The sequence below is a fragment of the Mixophyes fleayi genome, chromosome 3 (assembly GCF_038048845.1).
Source record: "Mixophyes fleayi isolate aMixFle1 chromosome 3, aMixFle1.hap1, whole genome shotgun sequence".
Taxonomy (NCBI): Eukaryota; Metazoa; Chordata; class Amphibia; order Anura; family Limnodynastidae; genus Mixophyes; species Mixophyes fleayi.
In genome coordinates this window covers 195,834,833-195,856,494 of record NC_134404.1, presented here as the reverse complement: position 1 = coordinate 195,856,494, position 21,662 = coordinate 195,834,833, and the positions used below count along the sequence as shown (strand labels likewise).

At 39.5% G+C, this 21,662-nt stretch overlaps 1 protein-coding gene across 1 annotated transcript in view; it reads left to right on the top strand.

The window, feature by feature from the left end:
• The window catches only part of ROS1 (ROS proto-oncogene 1, receptor tyrosine kinase), a 245,980-nt gene that overhangs the window by 157,086 nt on the left and 67,232 nt on the right, over positions 1 to 21,662 (top strand). Inside the window, exons 36-40 of the mRNA XM_075200923.1 lie at positions 98 to 162; positions 6,010 to 6,142; positions 7,840 to 7,937; positions 9,241 to 9,444; positions 19,165 to 19,299. Of these exons, the coding sequence (XP_075057024.1) occupies positions 98 to 162; positions 6,010 to 6,142; positions 7,840 to 7,937; positions 9,241 to 9,444; positions 19,165 to 19,299 (635 nt within the window). The remainder of the gene's footprint in view (positions 1 to 97; positions 163 to 6,009; positions 6,143 to 7,839; positions 7,938 to 9,240; positions 9,445 to 19,164; positions 19,300 to 21,662) is intronic.

Sequence of the window (21,662 nt, the reverse complement as noted above, 5' to 3'; positions counted from 1 at the left end):
CCCAAAGCTGACACTATGATGTTTACTGTTTTAAGTCATATATGAATTTATTATGTGATTGTTGTTGACTATTGGATATTTTCTGTGTGTTGAGCAGACTCTAAAGAGTGATGCAACTGACCAGGAAAAAGTGGAATTCCTGAAGGAAGCGCATCTGATGAGGTATTTTGTCTTACACTGTAATCATCCAAAGTGGCACTGTCATTAGATGCTGGGTTCTGAATGTCACGTTTAGCTTCACAACGCATATTATGCCATAGAGCTTAACTCCTTTAATATATGTGTTTAATGTATTGCAGAATACTAAAGTATTATAGTTATAAATTTTAGATCAAAAAATAAAACAAACCTAAAAACAAATCAGAAGAGAAAGGGTAATAGATGAAGTGGACACAATTTACTAGCAAAGTGTAAATTGTAAGTAACCCATAGCAACCAACCAGCTTTCTGCTTTCATTGTCTAATTAATAATATGTCAAACAAGGCTAATGTCGAATGTGTTGATATGATTTACTGCTCATGTACATATTGTTCGGGAATTGCCCCCATTTTTATTATACCAAAGCTATGTATGTGCCAAATTAAAAGTCCTTAATTGGTCGTTTGAGCGAGAGACCAGGACTGGTCAACATTCATAAACATGATTTATTCAGTTCAGGTAGTTATTAAAACCTCATTTAAATTCTACTCCTTTGTGCATAAAATGGACTATGCATCCCCCACTCGCTTGTATATCAAGGGATCTGCAGAAGTTCCCCAATAACTTTATAAATCTACACTACCTTCAGAAAAGAAGCACATTAGGACCTTACATGCTGAAAAGAAGCATATTAGGACTTTTTTATGATAAAGAATAGATGCTAAAAAGAAGAAATAGAGGAGTAGGCAAATTGAGATCCTCATGAGATCCTCATTGGTAGCAATAACACAAGCCTACAAATATTGAGACCTAGGCTAGCCCACTCCAGGGGGTAAATGTATCAAGCTGCGAGTTTCCGGTGGGTTTGAAAAGTGGAGATTCTGCCCATAGCAACTAATCAGATTCTAGTTATCATTTATTTAGTACATTCTACAAAAGGACAGCTAGAATGGTTGCTACGGGCAACATCTCTACTTTTCAAACCTGCCGGAAACTCGCAGATTGATACATTTACCCCAAAGGGTCTGAAACAGAGATAGAAAGTCAGTGGAAAAAACGCATTTTAACGCGGGTATAGACATTATAAAGTTTGAAATGTCGGAAAATATAAAAAAAAATATTATGGGACAGTGTTAATTGTCTGTTGATTTTGTAGTTAGTCTCCTGGAATTTACAGTTAATCAAACCTGTGAATGTTTAACCATTTTAGTGCTAGTGGTATAGGATTTGTGGTCATGCCTTTCCCATACGTAGGAGGCTAACATTGCAAACTGTACATCACATTTACTCTCACACCCACAGTAAGCTGGGAAACACCTAGCTCACATCCAATAGTGAACTGGTGTATCCTTGAACATAAAGGGTAGTTCATTTTTGGGGTGAAGCTGATGGCCTTCCAGTGTAGCTTCAGGAAAAAGAGTACTACTGTGATTCTATAGAGACACACAGCTTGTGAATACAGTCCATCAGTCTAGTAGTAATAGCAGGTTTGTAATAAAATAAATGGTGGGTTAAATTCGTGGTTGTGATTAGGGATGTGCACCGGCGACTTTTGAGGTCTCGTGTTTTGTGTTTTGGATCCGGATTTTCGTTATTTTTGAGGTTCGGATTTGTCTCGCAAAACACTTGACGAAAGGTCTCGGTTCGGATTTAAGGTTTTGGATTCGGATTTTTTTTGAAAAAAACATAAAAAGTTTAAAAATCAAGTTTTTGGGCTTATTTTCACTCCTAGGCTATTATTAACCTCAATAACATTCAATAACAAGCATTTCCACTAATTTACAGTGTATTCTGAACACCTCACAATATAGTTATTAGTCCAAAACGTTGCAACAAGGTATCTTTCTGGACTGCGTAGAGGAGTGGGTCACCACAATATATATTAAAAACCCTGAACTTTTATGATTCGCACCAATAAATGTACCTGGACTGCGTAGAGGAGTGGGTCACCACAATATCTTAAAAACCCCGAACTTTTATGAATCGCACCAATAAATGTACCTGGACTGCGTAGAGGAGTGGGTCACCACAATATCTTAAAAACCCTGAACTTTTATGAATCGCACCAATAAATGTACCTGGACTGCGTAGAGGAGTGGGCACTGGGCACCACAATAAAATATATAAAAAACCTTCAACAGATCTGCATTACACTACACATACGGCTGCTCCTCCATCCTCTCCATCATATACATGTTGGAGTTTTAGCGTGTGACAACCTCTTGTTTTTGATAATGTCAGTGCATTTTGAATATTTTTCAATTTGCCCCACACCACTGAATGTACTTTATCTATGATACGCAATACGCATCTATCTATCTTGACTGCGTAGTGTGGTGGCCCCGGTACACAATTTGGTACCGAGGCCACAATATAATTAAAAAACCCTCCACGTGTCAGAATTCCACCAAACAAGTATCTGGACTGCATAGTGGGGTGGCCCCGGTACCCAATTTGATACCGGGGCCACAATACCTCCTCCAAACATGGTACAGACAATTCGTCATTGAGATCCCAGACAGACAGGGTCAAAGTGTTATTGTTTGACTTTGTAAACCCAAAAAACTGTGCCTGTTGCACATAGTCGTGCAATGAAGACTGACTTTTTCATTTAAAGGCACGATCTTTCAAGTGTAGTGTTTGTAAGTCTAAGTCATATTATACTTTTGGTAAAATTGGTTTATTTTGTTCCTCTTTATGGTAATTAGTAATAGAATTAAAGTATGAAATAGAATTAAAGTATGAAATAGAATTAAAGTATTAAATAGAATTAAAGTATGAAATAGAATTAAAGTATGAAATAGAGTGGTATATAGAGTTGTAGTGTGGTATAGATAGAGTGGTCCACACAATATAATAATAATAAAACCCTCCACGTGTCAGAATTCCACCAAACAAGTATCTGGACTGCATAGTGGGGTGGCCCCGGTACCCAATTTGGTACCGGGGACACAATACCTCCATCAACCCTCTAAATCCCACTCCACTGATGGCGGACACCGGGCGCACGTCTAACACCAACATTGCAGTTACAGCCGCAGTTATACGCTTTGCAATAGGGTGACTACTATCGTATTTTGTGGTCATGGCAAACGACTGTTGGACGGTCAATTGTTTTGTGAAAGACTTAGCGGTCTTACGACTTCCCCTCTGGGAAGATGACCGACTAACAGCAGCAACAGCAGCAGTGGCAGTAGTAGGCGTACCGCTGCAGGATTCCTCGGATGAATCCCGTATTGAGGAGGACTCAGTCTGGCTGCTGACTTGGGCTGCAGGACTGAATCTGATGGAGATTGTGGAGGAAGTTGACGAGGAGGGTGTTGCTGGTGTGTATCCAACTGGACCACGGGATTTAGGTGTCCCTGTACCGATGAGGGTCCTAGCCCCAGTTCCTGAACTAACCACTGAACTATGAAGGTTATTCAGGTGACGTATAAGGGAGGATGTTCCTAGGTGGGCAAGATCCTTACCCCTGCTTATTTGAGCTTTACATAAGCTACATATGGCCATACATTGGTTGTCTGGATTTGGATAAAAATAACTCCAGACCGAAGAGGTGCATTTTTTGGTCTTCTGACCAGGCATGACGATGGGCTTTTTCATCCCATGGACATCAGCTGTTTCCCCCCCTGATGCCTCATTTACAATAACCACATCACCATCCTCATCATCAAGTTCCTCCACAGCGCCAGCTACATCATCAATAGCCTCCTCCCGAGCCAACTCTTCCCGTACAGTGATGGGAAGGTCAGGCTTGACAACCACCAACACCCTTGGACTCGCCTTGGGGATTTGTGATAATTTCTCTTTAGAAGGCAGAGTTGTTTGCTGTTTTGTTGCTGACAGCATAACTCTCTTCAATTTTTTGTAGGGGGGGGGAGGAGGAGGAGGGCTAAGATCCGTGGGTGAAGCTGAACCACTAGTCATGAACACGGGCCAGGGCCTAAGCCGTTCCTTGCCACTCCGTGTCGTAAATGGCATATTGGCAACTTTACGTTTCTCCTCAGATGATTTAAAGTTTCTCTTTTTGCTACTTTTTCTTAACTTGGGCTTTTTGGATTTTACATGCCCGGTACTACGAGATTGGGCATCGGGCTTGAAAGACGACGTTGATGGCATTTCATCGTCTATGTCATGACTAGTGGCAGCAGCTTCAGCATTAGGAGGAAGTGGGTCTTGATCTTTCCCTACTTTATCCTCCAAATTTTTGGTCTCCATTATATGTAGCACAAGATACTGCAGAATGTGTGAACTTGGTAATATTGCAGTACCAATGGACTTATACTGCTGGATTGGTTTTGCAAATTTGGTTATAATTATTATATATATTTTTTTTTTTTAATTTTTTTTTTTTTTTTACTTTTTTTTTTTTTTAAAAAACTTGGGAATAGTGGGGAAATAACTATGCCCTTAGAAGCACAGAGCACAGGACACAGCACCACTGGACTGAACAGGACACGGCACAGGACCCAGCAGCACTACGGAACTCAGCAGGACAGAGCACAGGACACAGCACCACTGGACTGATACTGCAGAATGTGTGAACTTGGTAATATTGCAGTACCAATGGACTTATACTGCTGGATTGGTTTTGCAAATTTGGTTATAATTATTATATATTTTTTTTTTTTAATTTTTTTTTTTTTTTTACTTTTTTTTTATTTTTTAAGAACTTGGGAATAATGGGGAAATAACTATGCCCTTAGAAGCACAGAGCACAGGACACAGCACCACTGGACTGAACAGGACACGGCACAGGACCCAGCAGCACTACGGAACTCAGCAGGACAGAGCACAGGACACAGCACCACTGGACTGATACTGCAGAATGTGTAAACTTTGTAATATTGCAGTACCACTGGACTTTTACTGCTGAATGTGTGAACTTGGTAATATTGCAGTACCAATGGGCTTATACTGCAGGATTGGTTGTGCAAATTTTGTGGTAATTAAAAAAAATTAAAGTAGTTTTTGGTATTTTTTTAAAAAACTTTTTTTTATTTTTTTAAACACAGGGGAATATTGGGGAAATAACTATGCCCTTAGAAGCACAGAGCACAGGACACAGCACCACTGGACTGAACAGGACACAGCACAGGACCCAGCAGCACCACTGACCTCAGAAGGACAGAGCACAGCACACAGCACCACTGGACTGATACTGCAGAACACAGCACAGCACAGCACAGCACAGCACAGCACTAAACAGCACAGCACTAAACAGCACAGAACTAAACAGCACAGAACTAAACAGCACAGAACTAAACAGCACAGAACTAAACAGCACAGAACTAAACAGCACAGAACTAAACAGCACAGAGGACCACCTAACACACCCTCCCTCTACCCTGATCAATGCCCGAGTGAAGATGGCGGCGACTAGCGGGGAATTTATAGGATCCGAGTATCGCGAGATCCGACAACGGGATTATGAGTCAGAGCCTCAGTTTCACTTTTGAATTTGGCGCCAATACCCGGATCTGTCTCGGATCCGACTCGGATCCGCAACGTTCGGGTGGGCTCGGATTTCATAAATCCGAGTGCGCTCATCCCTAGTTGTGATAGCGATAGAGAATTTTAGATTCTTCATCCTAGACCATATAAATGATTACATTTTTTAGAATATTACTGGAAGCATATTTTTAGAACATTTAAGTCATTTTTGCTTTTCCATTAATGAAAATGTAACTATTCTGAAGATCAGAGTATTTTGTGCAAGTTAACTACTGAAAGAGATAAAAAAAATAAATAAATAATAAAACAGTACTGTGTAAATAATGTTCATGGTTCACCCTTTTTCTGTCCTTCTAATTATTACTGTCATTCGTAGTTGTGATCACATAAAGGTCTGATTATAATTTTGTATACAGTCAGTTTGATCATCCAAACATCCTGAAGCTACTTGGAGTTTGCCTTTTTAATGAGCCTCAGTACATTATCCTGGAATTAATGGATGGCGGGGATCTGCTTTCATACTTGCGAGGAGCTCGAGGAAATACTCTTGTAAGTACAAATAGTGTATTCCATTCATTGGCATAGCTTTGTGCCTATAATGAGGTAAACTAAGGCTGCCTCAATCAACATGTTTTCCAATTATTTCTGTGAAAGTATAAATTAATTATTTCTATCCTGTGGACAATGCTAATGACGATTAAAGTGACAATCTTCACTTTTAGCCCACTATTATTACACAACTGATAAAAAGTAAGGTAATTTTAATTTGTGTGAAACCGTTGGTTTTCTGCGTCTTTTCCAGTGGTTTTAAAGCCGTCGGATTTACTAAAGGGCAAACCTCCGTTTAAACGGCCAGATTTGTGTTTTTTGAAAACAACCCCTTTTCTACTCGCCATGACGGTTTTAACAGTACAGATCATACAAACAGCCGGATTTACTAAGCAGGGGTTTGTAAATCTAGTGGAAAACCGCCATTCAAACGGCCAAAATAAAAGAGGTGCTTGTGAATGGCGGGGTTGAGCAAACAGCATACTGTTTCTGCTATTTTGCCATTCTGAACATAAGAAAAAGTCCCATTGAACTTTAAATTATGTTTTATTTTTTTATTTTTTATTTTTTTTAAATGTTAGTTAATCTTCAATTTGTTTTATTTTGTTTTTATTTTACCATGTTTTTTTGCTTTTGGGAACCAGAGAGTAGTGTGTCCTCCTCATGTGCAACCTTGAATATTCAGTGGTAAGTGTGAGACAGCTGTCAATGTGTAAGTACAAATTTGGTACTTTCAAATTGAACCATTAAGCCGCCCAATAGTAAACGCGGCGGTTTGGTCACCAAAACCACCAGAAAAACGCGGCCATGCACGGCAGTTCTAAACCGCCGCCAAAAACACAATTCTTAGTAAATCTAGCCCCATATGTCCATCCGTGTCCAGGGGCGAACGGAGGATTGTCGGGGGGGGGGGTTTCCCCCCCGACCCAAAAAAAAAACACCCCCCGTTTCTTCAGCGCTGCCCTATACAGCAGCCGCTGCGCTGTCTAAGAAGCGTCCGCGGCGGTGCTGTATACACTACAGCACAACCGCGGACGCTTCTTTGACAGCGCCGCGGCTGCTGTTTAGGACAGTGCAGCTATAGCGGCCACTTAGTTAGCGCAGGGGGGGTTTCTGGAGACTCAGAAACCCCCCCTGCGTGCGCCACTGGTGTCTACTATTGCTTTTTATATCGGTTACATAATCCGAAGTTTGTAAGCTCTTGCATACCACTATTTATACCCTTTAATCAACTGAGCAAATCATCCAAAGTATAAAATTATATAACTATAAGCAATGTCAAGTATTCTAAAATTCACAAATAATTTATGCAGTTTACATAAACAAATAATAATATAATATGTACTTATACATTGCTTGGTGATTTAATATGGTATTTCTTATGTGACTTAATTTCAGGATTTTAATTGAAAATATGTTAATTTTAAAGAAAACAACCTATGTTTGAATTTTGTTTATGTTTTTGCAGTTTGAGTTGAACTCAAGTGTAACTTGAGTTAAATGAGATGACTCTAGGGCTGTCATGAAGCCCAAAGCTTAGTGTTGACAAGCTCAACAAAAACCTTTAGACACTCCAGAATCACAGTCATAAATCACATGTAGAAGCAGCCATGGAAAACTGGTATTAAGATAATTCCAACGTAGTCTGTCAAAGGGAGATAGAAGGGTTTTATTCTTCTTATTCTTACATTTTTTAGATTCAAGATGCAATGCTGTCCCCCCTGGATCTTCTAGATATGTCATTGGATATTTCCAGAGGCTGTGTCTATCTTGAGAAAATGCATTTTGTACACAGGTACCGCAGGTTAAAGTTTTTTAGCCAAAGTAAAAATAATCATTTTTAACTGAAAATGTAATTGAAATAGTTTTAATGATTTTGTGTGAGGCAAATTTGATTTTCAGCTTATCTCAGCAAATGAGCAAAAATAATCCAGATGTTTATTATCTAAATTTTTGTTCACTTCATATGAAACTTTGTGGTGCAATATAAAATGTACCCCACGTGTGACTACTGATGGAGGCCGGCTCACCCTCCTTCTAATGACCGGATTTGTCTCTAGTTTTGTCGCTCATTATGGTCAAACTGGCCCAATCTGATTGTTTGATGGGCAGGTTAAATAAAATGATTTTGATGGAGCCTAATTTTGGCCAATGATATCACACAAATGCTGATGTGCTCATTGTTTTATCTACCCTGGCGGGTGTATTTCTACCTGATTATATTTTGATTATGTAGGACAGAGGTGCCCAAAGTTTTCATACATGATGGGCGTTACATTAATCTTGGAGAAGGACAGCGGTCATTTACTGCATAACATGTTTTTTTCTATGCAAACAGTGTACATTTAGACAAGGCTTGAGAAAATGTAGAAGCCAGCTTCAAAACTATAGAAGCCAAATTAATATGGGTGTTGTGTATGCAAATCCAGGCATGGTTTATGATTAGGTGTGTTTGGCTTTACCTTGGAATATTACATAAGTTCAGAGAGAGATCTAATAGTGAAAGCACCTCTGGATTTCATCAGAAATAAATTCATAATTGCCCAAGTGCAACAGCCAGATTTCAATCCACACTGGACTCTTATCAAGCAACAGTGAATGCTGTGTGAAGCAGGGGTAAAACTACTGTCACTGTAGGGAGTGCAGCTAGTACAGGGCATGGAGATGAGGATGCCCCAGTTTTTTCCACCCCCTATAAATATGAAGCAATGTTTATAGAGCCCTTCCACGTAGGCAGAAGTATAATGTGTTCCCATAATAATTTACCAGATGTACAGACAGATGTTATTCTTTATTTTTACTGCATATTTTAGCTACATAAGAGAACTGGGCCTATTATTTAGTTGTTGACCAAAATAAATAAGTTATGGCCTATAAAAAGCAAAAGAACAGGATAACCTGATGGCCAGTTAAAAAAAATTGGGGAATATTTGAGCGGTAATACCAAGAAAAAACGTCATGCTTATATTCTTATGCTATACATAAAGATGTACAGTAAGTCATTTTGCAGCATTTTAACATTTTATTCTAAGTTAGTGTAAAATTTTGTTGAATGAATACTCAGTGTTCCTAACAGGTTTTAATCATATGTTGTTTAGAGACTTGGCTGCTCGCAATTGCTTAGTTTCGGTGAAAGAGTACAACAACCCAGAGAGGACCGTGAAAATTGGTGATTTTGGTCTTGCTAGAGATGTGTATAAAAGTGATTACTACAGAAAGAGAGGGGAGGGATTCCTTCCAGTACGATGGATGGCGCCTGAAAGTCTAATTGATGGCATATTTACTACTCGCTCTGATGTTTGGTGAGTTCTACAATCTGTGACATGTACAGTTTTCTCACCACTTCTTGATTATAAAATAAGTTAACTGAGGGATAGAGCGCTATTGTATTCATTATAGTTTAGGTCTAAAGCATCAAACACATGGGTGGCAATAAGGCATCCACTGTGCTTAATACTGAGGGTATTACATCATGTTGTGTACCTGTGTGCGTAAGGCCTTAATGATTGTTCCATTATAAATATTATAAATGTTCCCTCACTGTAAATAACACCAGTAACCTCAGCCTCTCAAGCCCGCTGCCTTTCTCTTACACTTGACACCGCCCTCTGCTTTATTTATCACATCCAGACTTTCTTCCAGTCCAGTTGACTCCACCTTTAAAACTTTATTCAATTTGCTACCAAAACTCTTATCCATCTCCCATCTTGACTACTGCAACCTCCTGCTAACTGGTATTCCCGACACCCATATATTCACACTTCAATCCATCCTAAACGCTGCTGTAAGACTGATCTTCCACTCTCACTGCTCCACATCTGCTCCACCACTTTCTTTTAAAAGTGTTTCCATCACTTTCCCTACTAATGTTGTAAGGCTCAGTGGTTGGTAGTTGATTCCACTTTTGTTCAGTGGGACTACAATTGCTCTGTTCCAGTCTTCCGTAATTATTCTTGTAGCTAGTGACTGGTTGAATATTTCTGTTAATGGTGTTACCAACACCCTTTTAAGCTCTCTTAATATCCTTTGGATGTATCCCATCCCGTGCAGCCCCCCCTCACTGGAATGACCTACCTCGTTCCATCCGCCTCTCTCCGACTCTGTGCTCCTTCAAACGTGCACTGAAAATCCTCCACTCGCTCACTCCCTTGCCTCATCTGGCTCCCCTTGTGTCTGTTCTGTTTTCCCTCCCTTAGGATGTAAATTCAAATGAGCAGGGCCCTCTTCCCTCCTGTCTCCCTACCTGTTCTTCTGCTCCGTGTTTATTGCTTTAACCTGCCTGGAGTTTCTGAAGTACTGGTATTTTTGTTTATTGTTTTGTACTGTTTCACCCTGTATAGTGTACTGTTTGTATGGTGTACGGCGCTGCAGAAATCTTGTGGCGCCTAACAAATAAAGGATAATAATAATCTGGCCCCAATGATTTATTCAATCTGATAGGAACTTCTCCTCTGTAAATGTACTTGTATCTACCTAATTTTTATAAATATACTTGCAATTTAACTGTGGCCCATTCCCCTCTTTTTCTATAGTGAACACTGAGCAAAAATAATTATTAGGATGATCTGCTATTACCTTGTCTCCCTCAACAAGACTCTCACTCTCTATCTTTAGTCTTATTATTCCTCCTTTTGTTTTTCTCTTTTCACTATACCTAAAAAACTTTTGTCACCTTTACCTACTGACTGGGCCATGTTCTCTTCAACTTGTGCCTTTGCACATTTGAATACCTTCTTAGTCTCCTTCTGTCTAACAATATACACCTCTTTGTCTTCATTATTCTGAGTCTGCTTATATTTCCTGATATAGTATGCAGCCAGCAAATAAAGCACATACATAAGATATACATGGAAAAGTAACAGAATGTGTGTTTGCCATGACAAAAAATGAATATCTTGTGGTTTCTACGCCTTTTTAGGTGTATTTCTTGTGCTCTCTCAAGTTAGGGCCTTTGCATTGGTATCACAATGTGATATAAAATCATTGAAAGCTAAAATAAGCGCTACAGAATCTGCCGGCGGTATATAAATAAATGTTGATGATGATGATGATGAAAAAATACACCTTTATTTCAAAACCATATATAATGCCTTGAATAAGAGCACACACCCTGTACTCAAGATACATGACCACTGTTTGAGGGTATTATTATCACCACTGAATCCGCAGTGCCGCACAATCAACAAAAAATATACAAAAAAACATACAGATAAATAAGGGACAAGAGAAAAAATATAATCTGTAACTAAAGAGAAAGCAACTATATAAGAAGACACTACTATAACAAAGGAAACATTAAAAAAGGAGATGAGGCGATAGGAGGTAGAGAGGGACAAACTTGTGAGAGTCAAAAATAAGAGGATAAGGATAGTAAATGGAGCCAATGAGATGGAGTGAAATGTGCAGGTGGAGCGTGAGAAAGGAATTGTCTTAGAATGGGGCCAGGTAGGGGGAGCATTTGAAATATTCAAGGTTAAGTTTGATTGTGAGGGGCAGGCAGATCCAAATGTGGGTAGTAGCAGTGGCAAAGTTGTGAAAGTGGGAGTGTGAAGTGTGTGAAGTGTTGTGAAGGTGGGAGAGGTGGGGATAGGTGATGAGGAGAAGCGAAGGACATTGACAGAACACAGTGGGCGAGTAGGGAAGCATTTCTTTACAAGGTTGGAAATGTAGGAGGGGGAGGCAGTAAAGAGAGCTTTATAAGTCAGGGTAAGCAACTTCAATTGTGTTCTGGAGGGTCTTGCAGAGAGGCATAGCTAAAGAGGAACGTTGGTAGTCATGACAGCACTCTCAGCACAGATTTCATGGGAAACAGATATTTATCAGGCAGGCCAGAAAGGAGACAATTGCAGTAATCAAGATGGGAGATAACAAGTACATGGATCATGGTCTTGGTTGCATTCAGGGAGAGGAAAGGACGAATCTTTGCAATGTTGCGGAGATGGGGGTGACAGGAATTCGCAAGGGGCTGGATGTGGGAAGTGAAACTGAGGGCGGAGTGAATGATGACCCCCCAGGCAGCGTGCGTGGGTAACAGAGGAGAGGACGACATCATCTGCATTAAGGAAAATCAGAGGAGGGTATGTGATGCTAGGTGGTGGAAAGATGATAAGCTCAGTTTTGGTTGAGCTTGAAGTAGCGTCCAGCCATTTAGGTGGAGATGGCAAATAGGCAGTCCGACACACAGGATAGGAGGGAGGGTGAGAGAGCAGGGGAGAAAATATAGATTAGAGTGTCATCAGCAAAAAGGTGATATTTGATGTCAAAGGGGGATCTGTCAAAATCTGTCTCTACACGTATACTGTATACTGTTCTAAGTACACCAGTAGTATGTACTGCACAGTAAGATGCCCTTTTGTCACATAAATGTATCCATTAATAGTAGAAGCTAATAACATGGCCATTATTATCTGTAGAATTCAGTAATATCATTTTAATATTCAGTAATAGTGTCAGGTGATGCCTCCGGTTATCTTGTGTCCAGATTGGAGAACAGCCGTAGAAGCACACACTGTTTATGTGATGTGAAGGTGCGTGACACTGTATTCTAATTGGTCATTGCTAGTGGCTAAGTTTGTATTTGGTGGGTGCAATCACATTAGTTCAAATATGACACTGTATGTTTTCAGGCAGCTCTACTGTCATCTGCCCCTATTTTCAATGTCAGAAGGAAATCCAACAGCTAGGAGGAGAAAGCTGTAATAAAAGAAAATACATTAATTAAGACCTCATAGTTTATTGCCCAACACCTGCATTGCAAAGGGCCCCTTTTAGCCTCCTAAGCTTAACAGCAGGTAAGGGAGGGGTGGAGAGTGGGTTCTTAGTGCTCTAATTTCTTGTCATCTGGGAGTAAGGGCTTAATAATGGCCCCAGTGGGAAAATTATATATATGAAAGCATTTGGTAATTAATGCGGGAGATGTTGGTAAATAATTAGGATGGCATGCTTACCACTTTATGTCATGCAGTAGAAAGTAGGGAAGTTCCTGATCCCTTCCCTATTACACAACATAATTACCTTTGCTATCATTGGCAACAAATTTATAACTGGAAAGCCTTGTTGATTTTTGCTCCCATTTACTTAAAGCAACCAACCTCACATTGATCTTGTTGCAGTGATTAACGACTACCCTGCAACTGTGACTTATGGGCATCTTCAGCAAAGTTAACTAAGTACCCACATTAGCTAGCAAGAGTTCAAGAAGACACTGCCTTACATGAGCCAATTGATAAAATGATGAGACAAAATAACTTTCTATGAAAGTTATTTAATGTTGCTGGTTATATAGTTCCAGTTCAATTATCATCAAAATGATTAACATGATAGTTAAAGTTCTAGGTGAGAAATGCACAAGACACATTCAAATGGAAGCATTATTGGCAAACCACTATCAAGGTATTGGCAGATAATACATATTTTGGAGGAAGCTTGGATACATTTATTCTATTCTGCCAAGATGATTACTGATATTGATAGAGAATAACAATTGTATCCTTAAGTTTGCGTGAAAATAAATGGATAGCCCAATTCTTGAAACGTGTCTGAGTATATTGCATATTGACCATTCAGTCCCATATGGGAATTGACCACTGTAAGAATCATTCACCAATAAGACAGTTCAAAGTTGTTTGCATCCATTTTCCACTAATGCATCTGTTTATACAGACACATGCAGTTATATCAGCAACCTGATGGCAGCAGCACATTTTGTAACAATCTATGGGTGAATGTGGTTGAACATTGCGGGATAGGTGTGTTCTATTTGGAATGTGAGATACATGAAATAATGCACCTAGGAGAAATAAAGCAGAGGATGGAGTCAATTGTGTCCCCAAACGCAGTGGGTTTGGGAGACTTAGGAATTTGTGATGTTATTGATGGTGGGGTGGATTGGAGTAGAAGTGGTGACTCAGTGAGAAGGAAAGATGTTAGGCTCTATTTTGGACATGTTTAGCTTTAGGTAGCACTAAGGCATCCATGTTTTCATAACAGAGAAACAGTTGGTCACACAAGATAGTTGAGAAGAGGAGAGATCAGAGGAACAGAGACAGATTTGAGCACCATCAGCATATTGTTAGTATAGGAGCCAGAATTATCAAAGATAGAAGAGAAAAGTTGCACAGTTGTTAAGGGCAATGCAGCTTCTCGAGATGTTCCATTTCCGAGAATCTTGATGTGTTCCACAGTACTCAGTTGCCCCCAGGACTTAAGCTTGAGTAGTAGTAACTGTTTATTTAGTGAGCAACCTAGATTTTATAGTGCTGTAAACTGAGAATCAGACTGGTAAAGGGTGGTCATGCCAAATATTGATTTGATTTAGATTCCTCTTGTGTTCATTCACTTTGCATTTTGTTAATTGAGAAAAATAAACTATTAACGCTTATATTTTTTAAAGCATTCTTACTTTGCAGCATTTTTTCCACTCCTGCCTAAAACTTCTTCTAGCACACACACACAGGTGTACCACATGGGTGTAGTAATTGGTTTGTTGAGTTGGGATTCGGTTGTAGTGCTCGGGTGGAGGATAAAAACACTGTTTGAATTTGTGGGTGGGACCACCGATGCCAATTAGTGGCCGGCTAGTAGTGAGGGAACTACTGTTTAGCCAGATGTAGGGTTGCGAGAGAGCTTGTGTGATTGCTGTTTATGCTATCCTGACACTTCCCAAATAAACAGCAAGATTGATTCAGCAGTGCAGTGTTTGCTATTCTTTATCACAATATATATATATATATATATATATATATATATATATATATATATATGTATATTTATTTATTTATAGATATATTAAACAAAATATGAACAAGTTATCAACAATCAACATGAACCCGTACACTTGCACTATGTTCAAAAGGTGCACCTCCTAAAAGGTATATCTAAGTTATTTTCGAATCTAAATTAGATACATCTCTAACATGTGCACGCCCATACTGTACTTTACTTGCATATGAAAACCTCCAATCCATCTCTCCTGGTGCAAGAGGTTGTACGTGCATAACTGTAATATGGGCTCAAATTTTGGTGCATGTACAGTGTATCAAAATGCATTTTTACATCACACAAATGGACTTATGTCCAACTATAAACAAAGCGTAATAATCACTTAAATAGATTATTTAGTTAGCACCCGTTGAATGTTCACTGGTTCAGTTTCACTTATCCAACCACTGCTCCAGCACAGTACTGTATATCTATTTATATAGATATATTTATTTATTTAAGATGTGCGTGTCCCTCCTAAAAAGTTTATAACCAGCAGCACTGCTATTCAGGCTGGGCTGGTGACACCCTAATAGGGAACCCTCACACATAGGACCTGATTCATTAAGGAAAGTAAGGCAAACAAAATGAGAAAAAGTTTCTCCTGAATAAAACCATGTTACAATACAAGCGGTGCAAATCAGTTTATTATTTTGCACATAAATTAAATCATAGTTGCCTACTCTCCCAGAATGTCCGGGAGACTCCCGAATTTTTGGGAGTTCTCCCGGACTCCCGAGAGAGCAGGCAAAAATCCCGGAACCAGCATCTCCCCGTTGTTGTAGATGGTGGGGGCGGGGCTAACCGTTCCACACCCCCTCACGCGTGGCCACACCCCCTCGACGGACCCCCTCCCGGACAGCTGGTCTTAAAATTTGGTAAGTATGAATTAAATACTGGCTGTTTTTTCATATAGCATACAAATACTTGATAGCTTTATGCAGAGGTGGAACATGCGAGCTGTGGGCCCCGGTGCAGGGAAGCAGGAAGTGGGAACCGGGGCCCACAGCTCGCTAGTTCCCCGTGCAGCAGGCCCTATTATCTCCATGGGCCCTGGTACAACGCACCTGCTGCACCAATGGTAGTTCCACCACTGGCTTTATGTTTACACTGCAATTTAAACTTGATCTAGGACATGCCCTACCCCAACTATTTATCTGCCATTACATTTTAAATTTACCTCCCCCTTCAATGCAACATGGTTTTGCCAAAGTGCAAAGTTACTCTTTTGCTTTGCTTTAATTCCCTAAATGAATCAGGTCCATAGTCTCTTACTGGCACCCCTGGTAAAAAAAAATATGGACCCTAGAGCAGAGCTTGAACTGGGGAGGTTTGTGCCAGTGTGACATGCCGACACTTCTCCGCCCCACTTCAGGAGCACCCAGGGAATCGTGGTTAGCTGGGAAAGCAAGTTGGGTAGCGCAATGCTGGAGAGGCGCTCTGCTCTGTCTGTCTTCTCCACTTGTCAATGGAAGCTACATGTGGTAACAGCCCCCAGCTCCTCTCTGGTCCATTCTCACTGACAGTGTCTGGTGTGACATCATCACGTCCCGACACTGTCAGTGAGGAGCAACGCAGAGAGGTGCAGAGAGCTGCTCCTGCATGTAGCTCCCATGGCCAAACAGGAGACAGAAGAAACAAGAGAAGACAGAAGAAAGAAGCTCATAGAAAGGTAAGCAGAAACAGAAGGGGACAGCAGGGAAAACAGGGTGATGAAGGAGGGCGCAATGTAATGGGCACACAGTGATGAAGGAGGTCACAATAAATATGTAATACACCAGGCATAATCTTTCTTCTCATGTATGAATGACAGTAGCAAAAATATTATTCTAAAATATGCCCACAAAATCATATAATGTAGGCACTATCAATAAATAAAGCAGATTCATAGTTGAATACACAATCGCCCAATCAGAAGTATCCTGCTAGTGCAGGCAACCAGCCACATCATCAGCAGTGTGTATTTGCACCAGTCCTTATGCACGTGCAAGTGATTTGACTACTAAAGATGTATCTGCACCTGTAAATGATTGCTCTCTATGTCCCTTGCGCACTCAGTCAGCATGCAGATAACTTTAAATAGAGCAGATATGGCTGGAATAAACTCTTCCTTTAGACAGCAGCATAACTTCTCAATAGCAATATCCTGGTCAGAGGTTTTAATAACACAGTTTGATGTCTCCCTTGTTTGACTTAAAGAACTTGAACATAGCAAAGCAAATTTACCATAAATGTGTCTGTCTCATACATGCATACACTCCCGGAAAATCCGGGAGACTCTCGAATTCTGGGAGAGCTCGCAATTCTCCCGCATATACCCACTTCAGAGCCGGCATGGAGAGGTGTATGGGCGGAGGGGGCGAGGCTTAGTGAATTGGAACATTTTGGCCCAGCCCCCAGTGACGTAATGCCTGCTTTGTTTTTTTTACCACTGTAAAAAGACCCCAAACAGGCATACGTCACTGGGGGCGAGGCCAAAAATTACATAGTTCATGATGCGCCACCCCTTTCATTCCTCTCCCCACATCCCTCTTCAGTGATCTCCCGGAGGGAGCCAGGCAGAAGTAGGCAAGTATGGTCTGTCTTATGAGTCATGCTGACTTCTCATAGGCAGCAGCAAGTCTTTTTTCTTTTTCTCCAAATATATTTCATTATGGACTGCCTTTTAGTGTAGTTTAGTTACAAAAGTCCCTCAGGACAACAGTTCAGCCATAGCATTCAGTGGCTCTGTGTGGGAAGATCCTCCATCATTCAGGCAGCCTTAACAGCACACTTCACAGCAAAACATCCATTAGCCTGTAACATAAAATGTTCAGTGCTAATACCTTTTATCCTTGCACTTATACCTTAATGATTAAACACTTAATACCGCTTATCTAAAAATAACGACACGGACACCAGATATAAGTTTGGCAAAAAGGGGCGTATTTATTTTGTGGAAGAATTTTATTTTAAAACTCTGAATGGCGACGAGAGCGAAGCAGTCAGCTAACGACTAAACTTTAAACCAATACAGCGTAAAGTGAAGCAATACCGCTGTCCCAAGACTTTACGGATCCCAAGTCTTTACGATTGGTCGGTACTAACTTGGCGTCATCGTGACTGCCCCCTTCTGGACTCACATTGTTGTATACGACCGTATATCCTCCGCCCCAGAGGCCAAGAGTCAGGTTACTGCAAAAGGGGCAGTGACGTGCAGCCAATTAAACGGTAGTACCTTCGATTAGCCGCTGACTGCATTGCTCTCCTACCCACAGCGCCTTCACCTAAGACAAGGCCTTAAATTTAGTATAACCAGCTATGCCGGGCGGGAGGGAGGTATCTGGCATCCGGGACAAAGAGAGAGCCAGCCCCCATCTCCCATGTAATTTATGCCCTCCTGGAAAACCACTCCCCCAGTAGTGACAGGCTGGCTGACACCAAATGTTTAACCCCTAATGCAGTGCTGATGAAATATAGCACAAAATTTTAATTGACCTCAGCTTAGGGCTTCACTTAAACGTCTGTTTTAGCTCCTCCTCTTTTGCCCAAGAATCTCCTGGAGCCTTCTAGTTCATTCTGGCGCCAAAATGCTAGTTTTTAGCTGGCTTTTTTTGTAACTTATTGCAGTGTCTAATTGTATCTGCATGCTTCTAGTGGAGTCTGGGGTTCTAGTGAGCAGCCTGGGGCTGTAGTTTGTCCTCCCCAAATGACGACACAATTTCCGTTGAACTTCCCAGAGTCAGTCTGGGAGATGGAGTTATCTAAATGAGTGCATGCAGTAATATACCTGTTATTTACACAGTATTACATAATGTCAGATCTATATACGGCATAAACATTTTTTTTGGCATACAAATTTGCACATTTTACGCTAAACAAAAGGACATATGCCCAACTCAGCATCAACCTTTTTGGAAGTTATATGGCATAATATAGTGCTAAAATATCAGTAACCTTGCTTTGTTGGCAGATTGCTATGCTCCCAAGTTAAATTAATTCTGTAATGCAATGAATCACTTCTACCCCTTGTCATCTGAGTAGCCCCATCAAATGAATCCCCTTGTAAACAATTTATCTATTACCCCCCTTTTATTATGCCGAGCTCCTAGCAATAAACAAAGAAATACATATAAATGTAAACAGTAAATCAAATAAAATCTTATTAAGCTAATAATATTAACTTTTTACTCTTGACTCTTAAAAATGTTTTAATATTAGGCATGTTTATCCCTATGATTGAATGACCTAGCGTAATAATCATTTTTGTGTGTTTACTTCAGGTCATTTGGTGTTCTCTTATGGGAACTTTTTACTTTGGGGCAGCAACCTTACCAAGGATACTCTAACATAGAGGTTTTACATTATGTACGCTCTGGACAGAAAATGGACTCCCCAGAAAATTGCCCTGATGATATGTAAGTAGACATTCTTCTAATTTACTTTGTAGTGGGACTAATGTTATGGATTTACAATGCTACCTTTCCATGAATTACTGCATGAATCACTAAATGCTGCCAATAAATTGCCCAAAATGATGCGCAAATGCTACAAGATATGGAGGCTTAGAATAGCATTATTCCATACTAAAATATAAGTAATGGTGCTAATTCTGATGAGAAAGCTATAGAGAAATGCATACTGCACATCTAAGGTGAAGAAAACACAGCATTAATATAGCACTCCTGAGTAATATAAATTAATATAAAAATGCAAATATAAAGAATCATGTCAAAAGCATAAAACTATAAAATTACAGGGGGGTTCCACGTTCAGATGATTTTTTTTTTTTGTATATACCCTTGTGCAGCTGTTGCTAAATACTTTATTATATTACAGACTGTGTTTTATATTTTTCATCAAGACTTTTATATCATAGAGATGCAGTTTATTTTCATTATCATAACAACTGTATGGAGCAGAGCAGAGCTCTATGTAATACGTGGTCCAAACCTGAAGCTTGATGTAACCACCAGGTGGCCGGACCTAAGTCCAGTATGGCCACACATGAGGGAGCCAACCACTTGGGTTACTGCCGGCATTACCAGTGCCTGTTAGTGAGGTCGGAAGATGAAAGTGCACACAGGCCAATAGTGGTAATCTGTGGCCACCTGCTCACTGCATTTACCAAAATGCCAATAATGATGCAATTGATTTTCATCAGATTATTTGGCATCATGGTGGTTTACAGACTTCATATGTTGTGATATAGGCAACGAAAGCCAATTGCCTAATCTAAGATACAATATTGTAGCACATATGGCCAGCATAATGGTATTAAAAGTGCTGACATACATAAACAACTTTGCCTGAATGAAGGAGGAAGCCAAAATTAGAAAGCAGTATATTCAGTATTATTTATTAGTGATGCCAATAGGTGATACCTATAAGAGACTTCTATCCCCCTGCTCATCCTCGGTTGGTAATATATGTTTCTACTAATTTAGTTTTCTGTAATATCATCAGTTGTGCAAATTATCTGAACAACTATATTTATCTGATGATTTTATAGTGGTACTTGCCTCATATATACACATTGGTTTACTTTAGCAGCATTATATTTTAATTGGTTATGTGCTTATGATAATTTGGCATATATTGTTACATTTTTTTTTATATAAGAAGTAGATTTCTGTATTCATTTGTGTCCCTCCTATAAATGTTGCAATTCTTCTCACTCCATCCAATTGGGCATATTTCAGAAACTGCCCAGTTAGCAGCCATACATGCTTCAGCCTTCACAGATTTTTTTTATCATTAATTCTAAACCACAGAGAATAAGAGAAAAGTGACTAAAATTTTGTTAGCTTTCAGCAATACATTAGTCAGTATACTGAATACATGTCTGCTGCATTGACATTTTAAATAGTTTTTTTTCTATTTTTTATTTGTTTAGTTTAATTTTCAAGCTATGCTTTCATTAATTTGTTTTATTATCTGACTTGCATGTGTGTAAAAAAAAATAATCACATTTAACTGTCCTAAAGATGGTTTATGATATATGACACTTTTGATATTTTTGCTTAACCATGGATACAATGCTACTTTAAGGGGTATATTGCTTTCTAATTGTTTCATTCAATGATAGCCTTCTTTAAATCAGCAATCAATGATGTGTATATATATATATATATATATATATATATATATATATATATATATATATATATATATATATCCAGCATAAGCTGTATTCAAGTAAAACATATACTGTTGTCTAGAAAGCCAAACAGCCAAAAAAGCAAGCTTCTTAAGTCATGAAAAATCTTTTTATGGGATTGACCTAGTACTCAGCGCCTGTAAACTATATTGTCTGCTGCCATTAAACACAGTTATTATTGGACGAGGTGAATACTCTGAATTCCGTTTATCCTAAACATAGTTCTGAACACGAAGAGCAATGTAAAGGATCATTAATCGTTGCTTTTTTGCTTCACTCTAGCAGACTGTCATTTTCCACACAATCTATCAGTGGGTTGGTTTAGGGCTTAAGGACTAAACATGTCAGCAGCTTTGATAGGTATAATATTCATTGAGAGGTTGTAACGCCAATCCATGGATTATAATCATTTGTAACCATTGTGTGAAATTTTATTTATAGTTTATTTGACAAAAGCCAATGTAGGGTATGTGATAACAGGCTTTTTACCATTAAAATACAAAGATTTTTTTCTGATCCATTTATTATACCTTTCTATTTGAGAAAAAACCCTGTGTTTTTACTGGACAAGATGAAAGAAGAAAAGATGCAATAAAATAATCCATTTGCATTGTTATTGCT